General features: G+C 39.0%; 3 protein-coding genes across 6 annotated transcripts; 2 read left to right on the forward strand and 1 right to left on the reverse strand.

Annotated features, from left to right (window-relative positions):
* The first annotated feature begins 275 nt into the window (after window positions 1–275).
* Window positions 276–2,178, forward strand: LOC104813803 (probable protein phosphatase 2C 51). The gene is made up of 5 exons (XM_010541563.1): window positions 276–592; window positions 694–902; window positions 991–1,126; window positions 1,219–1,396; window positions 1,768–2,178. The coding sequence occupies exons 1-5, from the start codon at window positions 313–315 to the stop codon at window positions 2,078–2,080; spliced, it is 1,116 nt and encodes a 371-aa protein (XP_010539865.1). The 5' UTR covers window positions 276–312; the 3' UTR covers window positions 2,081–2,178.
* Window positions 2,179–2,547: 369 nt separating this feature from the next.
* Window positions 2,548–5,099, forward strand: LOC104813804 (zinc finger protein GIS2-like). Of its 4 annotated transcripts, none has more exons than XM_010541565.1 (4): window positions 2,548–2,612; window positions 3,482–3,655; window positions 4,148–4,240; window positions 4,343–5,099. In XM_010541565.1, the coding sequence occupies exons 2-4, from the start codon at window positions 3,531–3,533 to the stop codon at window positions 4,875–4,877; spliced, it is 753 nt and encodes a 250-aa protein (XP_010539867.1). In that variant the 5' UTR covers window positions 2,548–2,612; window positions 3,482–3,530; the 3' UTR covers window positions 4,878–5,099. The 4 variants fall into 4 exon arrangements, with proteins under 4 accessions (XP_010539867.1, XP_010539868.1, XP_010539866.1 ...); XM_010541566.1 differs by lacking the exon at window positions 2,548–2,612 and adding an exon at window positions 2,619–3,375; XM_010541567.2 differs by lacking the exon at window positions 2,548–2,612 and adding an exon at window positions 2,633–2,705.
* A 1,408-nt stretch (window positions 5,100–6,507) lies between these two features.
* On the reverse strand, window positions 6,508–8,103 carry LOC104813806 (B-box zinc finger protein 21-like). The gene is made up of 3 exons (XM_010541568.2): window positions 7,884–8,103; window positions 7,232–7,699; window positions 6,508–7,014 (listed from the first exon to the last, which is right to left on the reverse strand). Exons 1-3 carry the CDS (start codon window positions 8,061–8,063, stop codon window positions 6,673–6,675), a joined length of 990 nt encoding a protein of 329 aa, XP_010539870.1. The 5' UTR covers window positions 8,064–8,103; the 3' UTR covers window positions 6,508–6,672.
* Window positions 8,104–8,109: the final 6 nt, after the last annotated feature.

The following is an 8,109-nucleotide window of genomic DNA, read 5'->3' on the forward strand; positions in this document are numbered from 1 at the left end:
TATTTTTCTTATTTTGTTTTCGTATTTTATTTTTCAATACATATAATAGACCATAATTAACTTAGAATAACCAAATTAAATATTTAAGATTAATGGAGTTTTCTTGAGTAGCAAGAAAGCACGAAAACGCAATAATCGTAAAATATCAGTAACTTGTTAATCCTTCTTTTGATAACGATAAAATCAAACCGACTAATCCAAAACCCTATATATATATATATATATATACGGATAATGGGCCAGCATTAGCTTTTTTCTCAAACCCTCCTCCACATTGTTCAAGAATCCTCTCGCTTTTCTTCTCTTACAGTCATGGCGGTTCAGTTCAATCTGAAGCTGTGGATCCTTTTCTGCTTCGTCCTGTTGTGTTCGCCGCTCCATTGTCAAGCCTCGGATCCGAATCTTTGCGAAAAGATCTACAAAATCGGCGGTTCATCGGCTCTGATAAACTCGCCGGAATGTTCTTACTGGAAGCCTTTAAACGATGAGGCCTCGACCACTTTCTGTCAGACAGCCACTCTCCTCGGACAGCAACAACAACGCCAAGAAGATCGTGCCCTCTGCTCTCTTGATGTCTACATGCCCTTATCCCGTACAAACCCTTCTAATTCTTCTCACCCTATTTCTTGTACGTATACGTATATTTATGCGATCTAAGATTGATTGAACCGAGGATTTTGTGTTTCGGAATAGGTAAGGAGGAGGTTAAAGTTGGAGTAACGGCGGTTTTCGACGGGTTCAAGGGCTCACAAGCAAGCGACATGGCTTCCAAGATGTTCTTGGACATGTTCTCTCTTCACGTTCAACTTCTCTCCCAAACTGACCACTCGATTTCGGGTTCGGAGGTTCTGAGAGAAGCCGTGGTCAGAGCCATCAATGACATCAACACCATCTTTTCTGCGGTATGGATATATATACACACGCACACATATATATATATATATATATGCAAACACGGAGTGATTCTGATAAAGTTTTTGATTGGTGAAGGATGCACAAGCGAGAAACCTCCATGCGGGTTCTACAGCGACAATATCTCTGATGGTAGATGGAAAGATATTGGTTGCTAACGTCGGAAACTCGAAGACTTTCTTGTGCTCCAAGAAAACCCTACCCCCATCTCTAGGTATTCATCCTTGTTTAACTGTTCATTTTCTGATCTTTTTTCTCATATCTGCTAACGGGAATCTCTGATGTTGTCCGCATACTATCAAGCAGAATCATTCTTGGGAAGACACGCCCATAAAACATTCGCAAAGGAACTGACGAAAGATCATTCTCCCGATCGAGACGACGAGAAGGCTCGTGTCGAAGCATCTGGCGGCTACGTTCTCGATTCCAGGGTTAATGGAGAGTTACCAATCTCTCGTTCCATCGGAGCCATTTCCTATGCAAGGTACCTTCCTCTCCAAGAAAAATGTGCTTAAGATAAAGATTATGACATCTTAAGAAAACAAATCTAGTATAAAATCACCATATTGTAATTAACTGTATTTAGGATGTTTTCTATTCTATTGTAATTATGTAAAAATTAAGTTGTACATTAATTAAATATACGACCGATATATTATGTTAAGAAATATACAAAAAACTGTACATTAGGTTAAGAAAACAACGGAAAGCCTTTTACCCTATATATATATATTATATATATGCTATAATAGAATCTTGTAATCGTTTCAAGAATCATGTAATAGCCGACCGATATATTTGTATATATCGCTATAGCTTGCACGTTTCTTACATGGTAAACTTTAATCTCCTCAGGAATGGGGTTATATCAACGGCCGAGATCACGGACTGGAGGGATCTAACGGCAGAGGACGTATATCTGGTGGCGGGAACGAGCAGTGTATTCGAGAAGATGAGTTTGGATGAAGCTTGTGAGATCTTGTCTGAAGAAGGAGCCTCCAAAAGTCCAGGTGCTTCCATGGCGGATCTTCTCGTAAATACTGCATTCAAGAAGGGCAGTTTCGACAATTTGGCAGCCGTCGTAGTCGCCCTGAACAATCTTTCTCCGGCAAGACCAGAAGAAAACGACGACGTTCACGTTCGAATGTCAAGAACCGATGAACTTTGAGCTTTTGCGCATTTGCATCTTCTTCTGTTATTCCCACCTTTCTGAATTGGATTTGTGGAAGTTCAATTGTTTTGCTCGAATACAATAAATTTAAATTACAGTTTTTTTAATCGAATTATCAATTCGGAATTTTTTTCACATTATTAATTATCAAACTATTATAGTTATAACAAACCTTATATTATAAACTTATCATGGAAAAAATTAATTTATCTTATGAAAAAAACATATATTTCGAAAATGCGATCTTTTAGGTTTTTAAATACGATAATTTTTTAAAAATTTATAAAGTATTAGAAAAAAACATCTTCCGTTTTTTGTTAAGTTATTTTATATGGAATGATTTTAGTTGATGTTAATTAATGTAAATGCAATTACATATGTGATTTATTAATGTACCGTGTGGGCTTGGACTTGGAGAAGCCCAGCCCACCATATATATATATTTTTTTTAAAAATGGTTAATAGTTTTTCCTTAGGGCGAAGCAAAAAATCTGCACCTTCATTTCTTTTCTGCGATTTTGCATCTCAGGTTCGTGAAGATCCAATCTCGACGACCTATTCTTCCCCTTTCGTTTCCGAATTCTTTTTCGGCTTGTGTTTTCTGTTGCCATGGAGATTTACGGTATTCGATCTCATGGTGTTTTCGTCTTTAGCTGCGAATTCGTCCGTCGTTTTCGATTTTTTTTGGCAGTAAATTGTACTTGTGAACTCAAGCTATTGTTCGTACTGTTTGATTTTCCGATTCTGGTTGAAATCTAGAAGATCCTTAACTGATTCGTGATCGGATTTTGTTTGCAATTCGGGTAGAATCTATAAGGGTTGGAAAGCACAATAGAAAAGTCTGGGTTAAATCGTATATAATATTACGATTGTATCCTTATAGAATCTTGTGGTACCGGGTTCGTGGCGTGATCTGTTGCTGCGGAGTGATGTATTTCGGCAGATTCTTTCGGTTTCGTTTGGAATCCCGGGGAATCAAACAATGAATCGTGGTGGATCGAAGAATGGGTTAAATTTTGTGTTCTAAGATCTGTTTATTTTCCTGGTCGATCGGATATGGTGGAATTATGTAAAGGGTTTGTGCGTGTAGAAGCAACTAGTATGGTGACCGAGACAAGGGCTAATGTGACATTGGAGTGCTCTGATGGTGTCGTGTTGGGTTTGGGATGCGATTCTTGACCTTACGGAGCCTGGATAGACTCGGTCCTTGATATGATCAGTTCACGTGTTTGAAGTAAATGGTCTGTTTATCGGGGTTTTCTCGTGGAGGGAAGAGGGCATGCTGGTGATAGGTCGGGAGAGCTTGGTTGAATGGATTTCGAGAAGATTTTTACTTTGGAATTGGTGTGTCGGATTACGGAGGTAATCTGGTGTGTGCCGTGTGGTGAATGTTGGCAGGTAATGGTGGGGTTGGTGTGATTGTATTGCTGGAGTTGGTGATTAGGGCATGGATTCACGTAGCATGAGCAGGAGTCGAAGTCGGAGCAGAAGCCCGATAAATCGGAGGATGAGATCTGAACGGTCTTCTTACCGTAATGCTCCTTATAGAAGGGAGTCACGTCGTCCTTTCAGGTCCTGTTTGTCTTGAGTCTTTTCTTGGAAGTTGGAACCCTAGTTGCCCTTATTTTTCTCGGGAAAAGTTTCTTAAATTAGAGTAGAGTATGAAGATAAGACAAAGTTCTCTACTCTTAGGGCCTTTGGCTCCAGAAGTAGATAAAGCGGTAAACTCGAAGATAGAGGGTTATGGAAAGTTTATGCTTTTATTCGTTTATTTGGTCCATTCATTACAGATAGGATGATAGTATTATTTCAGTATTTAGGTGCCATGCTTTATATGGCTTATCGATGATCTGACAGAGTTTTAACGAGGAACTCATCAATGTTAAGTAAAAGACTGCCAGTTTGAACCATGGTTTTCAGCCAATATGGTGGAACGATATTATCTTGTACCTGTGAACTTAGCGTATGGATCTTCTTAAGACAGAAAGCAGAATCAGTTCCAAAGGATAATATGTATATTTATTATAAGTGTCATTAAATCTGAATCTTGTTTTTTATGTTCAGCCAAGGGAATCTCTGCAACAACTGCAAGCGACCAGGACATTTCGCAAGAGACTGTCCTAATGTTTCTGTATGTAACAACTGCAGTCTTCCCGGGTAATTGGACAACCCTTCATAGTACAACCTTCTACTTTTATGGAATGACTTTCTCTGTTTTGGGGCAGTTTCAGTAGCGTTTCTAACTCCGAGTCTTGACAGGCACATTGCAGCAGAATGCACCGCCCAAGCCCGATGCTGGAACTGTAGAGAACCGGGACATGTTGCTAACAGCTGTCCTAACGAGGGAATCTGTCACTCCTGCGGGAAATCTGGACACCGAGCTAGAGACTGCCCTAACCCCGAGCCCCGTTCAGGAGACTCACGGCTTTGCAACAACTGCTTCAAGCTTGGTCATCTAGCCGCCGACTGCACCAACGACAAAGCCTGCAAGAACTGTAGGAAAACCGGTCACATAGCCCGTGACTGCCATGAGCAGCCTGTCTGCAACATCTGCAACATCTCGGGCCACATGGCAAGACAATGCCCGAAAGGCGACGGTGACAGAGGAGGAGGCGGGTTCAGGAGCGGTGGAATGAGCCGTGATATCGTGTGCAGGAACTGTCACCAGATGGGTCACATGGTTCGGGATTGTGTGAGCCCTTTGATAATCTGTCACAACTGCGGCGGCCGCGGTCACATGGCTTACGAGTGCCCGTCCGGTCGGATCGCTGACCGCGGTTTCCGCCGGTACTGAAAACTCTTTCGAGTTCTCCAAGTTGGGGACTGATATTTCGCGATCTTAAGATTCAGTTCTGTTTTTGTCGGAGTTTTGAGCTTGAAACGTATTTTGGGTTTTGCCTTGTGTTATTTATTTTTATCTTGTTTTCTTTTGCTGTTTTTTCTTTGGTTCTTTTGAGATGTTACTTGCGTTGTACGGTTCATGTATCATATATATATATATATATATGTTTGTCCTGGTGTGTATTTTTTTTAAATGAATTAGAACCCAAATCATGTTTCTCATCTAAAATACGTTTCATGATGATTCCTAAATTTAGAAAAAATATCCTTTTTCGGGGTTATTTTTTAGAAAAATTCTCCTACAGCTGCCTACTAAGAGACACCAACCATGTCCAAGAAAAAAATATTCATTTTATTTTTTGCTCCCTTTAAAAAACTTTTAAAATGAAGAGGTAAATCCGATTAAACCACGGACAATTGGAATTTGGGTTAGCTAGAAATAAAAAAAAAATGTCTAGGGTTAGTCGCAATAAATCGAATTAGACAACTTTCTCCATTAATAGTTACAAAATTCGATAGTGTGGATATCTAACGATATAATTTACAGTAAATTTTCAAATAATTGATACAAAAAAAACTAAGATATATTAGTTTACTTTTGATGATCAAAATTATTGATATTTATGATACATGTAAACATTATTTTTTAGATAAGATCGTCAAGTTTTGAGTGTGTCTATACATATATATATATATATATATTATTGAATAGAAATATCCAATATTACAGAATAAAACTTAGCAATCAAATTTAATGCAAATTCACTTCGAAAGCAAAATGAGTCTTCATGGGCAAGTTATGGACCTCATGGTCGGTCCAAAAGTATGCTTGTTGACACCTCTCTGTATTTTTTTTTTAATATTATCAATTAATTACGACATACCCTCGTGACATCACCATGGTTTGTCCAAATCTTATCTATTGCGAACACATATAATATTCAATTCTTGGTGACAACTACAAATCCATGTAATATAATCGTATTAGTTAGATGATTTTTCTAAGTTGGAAATTATTATTACTATGAATATTTTTTGTTCGAATTTTGTATGGTTATTTTTTGTTTGTAAAAAAAATTACATTCATTGGATGTTTTACATTACAATTCGGTTTTTTTTTTGTTCAAATTCGATGTGATTACGATTTTTATTGATGAAAACATATTCCTAAATTTCATTTGATTTTGATCAGTTTTTTTTTCATATTCGTTTTTTCCATAGTTAGATCCATAAAAACTATATTATTTATTAGTTGGAATATATTATACGCAAAGCTTATATAAAAGATCAATGTTACCAAAATAACAATATTGGTATAGAAAGATATTTTCTTGTGTTAGTACTTTTGGAAACCTCTATTTAAACTTTGACTTCTCGATTTGACCGATGGAATAGTAAACCAAATGGTTATTTCTTATGGGAAAGTCTCTTGCTCATACATATTTGGAAACCCAATAAAGGAAACAAATTGTCCATGAGCATCTTATACTATTCTGGTATTTATTTTAAAAAAAAAAGTTTAAATTTCTATTTACATAGGATTCTCAGATTCCACAACTTGCAATAATGGTGAAGAACCTGTGAAATTGGAAGTGTTGAGATCAAGATGGAAGGATTCATTAGAACATGACAAAAAAACGACAAACCACAATTTTCATCGAGACAAAAGCTCTAAGGCTATCACCAAGATTGAAACTTTGTCTTTGACCAAAAAAAAAAAAGAAACCCAGAAGAGGAAAAGAGGAAAACTACCAGAAAGATCTAGATTTCTTGTTGTTATGAATAGGGGAAGTGATTTGTGGGACAGTGAAGACACCATCATCAAGCCATCTCTTGTTCTGTCCCTGCTGCTGTTTCATGTTTGGTGTTGGGACATAAGAACAGACAGATTCTTTGAACGACCCGATCTGCGTGTAGTTGCTGTTTTGGTCATGAGAGTGGTATTGATTTGGGTATGATGAAGTGAGTGTTTGGGGAATCTGAGGAACCCTAATTCCCAAATTCTCTGACGGAAATGACCCAAAGCTTATGTGGCTGTTGCTGCTGTTGTTGAATTCTGCCTCCATATATGGTGACACTCCATCTTCATTCTGTAAATCCAAAACAATAAAGCATGAAACCGATCAAAAACCCTAGGCTTAAAGCTGCAATTTCAAACTCTTTTTTCTGGTATGTATGTATCATCTAATATACCTGAAACGATGATCTTTAACTGTTCTTGGGTAAAGAAATACCAAATCTTTACCGTTAAACAACTCTCAGAAGACGAGCTTTCTGATTTTGGATAAAGGGTGAAGAAAACGAGACCTGATAGAATCCAAATGGAGGAACAGGGGAATCAAGAAGATCTTCTACGTGCCATCCAGGTAACATCTCAATCAGATACTCCGATATAGTGCTCGTACATCCCGATTGATTCGCCGCCGCATCATCGCCGCAGTTCTTGCTCCTCGCCGCCGCCGATTTCTCTACCCGTGGCTTTGGTTTGGCTGAAGAAGAAGAATGGATCTTGGAGTTGCTATGTTGTGCTGGTGCAGGTTTCTCGATCAGAGGCTTCGAGATCGACGAACCAGGAACAGACAAGTCTTGTTTTGTAGGAGAAGAGGGAGAATCAGACGTGCACTTATACGGACATGACTCTGCGGAGAGCTTAACTCCTGTAAGAAGGAACCTGTCGTGTTTCTTCGTGTGTTCGTTCGCCTCGTGGATCGGAGCGTCGCAGTCTTTGCACAGAATCGCCCTGTCTTGTACACAGAACAAGAGCGCTCTCTTCTCCTAACACCACCACCAACAACAACAACAACGACGACGACGACAAACCCAGAGAGAGAGAGAGAAAGATCAGATTTTTGTGGGAGAATCAGAAAACTGGATCGAACCCATGATTCATAAGCACAACAGAAACAAAACCCATGTCGTGAAATCTCGGAATTAATAAATAAAAAACAAGAGAGGAAACCTGGCAGATGTCGCAGAGAGGAGAAGAAGAAGGCTCGAGCAGAGAGAATCGAAGGTGTTTGGAGGCCAACTTGTTCGCATGGTGGACTCTGTGATCGCAGACCGAGCAGAGGGAGGCTTCGTCGGCGATGCACAACACCGACGCTTCCTCTTTGTTGCAGACGTCACACTTTATCTTCATCGAGAGAGAGAGAGAGAGAGAGAGAGAGAGAGAGAGAGAGAGAGAG

The sequence above is a fragment of the Tarenaya hassleriana genome, unplaced genomic scaffold (genome assembly GCF_000463585.1).
Source record: "Tarenaya hassleriana unplaced genomic scaffold, ASM46358v1 Cleome20, whole genome shotgun sequence".
Classification (NCBI taxonomy): Eukaryota; Viridiplantae; Streptophyta; class Magnoliopsida; order Brassicales; family Cleomaceae; genus Tarenaya; species Tarenaya hassleriana.

Excerpts from the sequence above, each read along its gene's own strand:
- LOC104813804 (XM_010541565.1), top strand. The coding sequence starts at position 3,531 with ATGGATTCACGTAGCATGAGCAGGAGTCGAAGTCGGAGCAGAAGCCCG. Across the intron at positions 3,656-4,147 it reads GAGTCACGTCGTCCTTTCAG|CCAAGGGAATCTCTGCAACA; the intron begins GTCCTGTTTGTC and ends TTTTATGTTCAG. Across the intron at positions 4,241-4,342 it reads AACAACTGCAGTCTTCCCGG|GCACATTGCAGCAGAATGCA; the intron begins GTAATTGGACAA and ends GAGTCTTGACAG.
- LOC104813803 (XM_010541563.1), top strand. The coding sequence starts at position 313 with ATGGCGGTTCAGTTCAATCTGAAGCTGTGGATCCTTTTCTGCTTCGTC. Across the intron at positions 903-990 it reads TCAACACCATCTTTTCTGCG|GATGCACAAGCGAGAAACCT; the intron begins GTATGGATATAT and ends TGATTGGTGAAG. Across the intron at positions 1,127-1,218 it reads AACCCTACCCCCATCTCTAG|AATCATTCTTGGGAAGACAC; the intron begins GTATTCATCCTT and ends ACTATCAAGCAG.
- LOC104813806 (XM_010541568.2), bottom strand. The coding sequence starts at position 8,063 with ATGAAGATAAAGTGTGACGTCTGCAACAAAGAGGAAGCGTCGGTGTTG. Across the intron at positions 7,700-7,883 it reads CTCTCTGCGACATCTGCCAG|GAGAAGAGAGCGCTCTTGTT; the intron begins GTTTCCTCTCTT and ends TGGTGGTGTTAG. Across the intron at positions 7,015-7,231 it reads CTCCATTTGGATTCTATCAG|AATGAAGATGGAGTGTCACC; the intron begins GTCTCGTTTTCT and ends TTGGATTTACAG.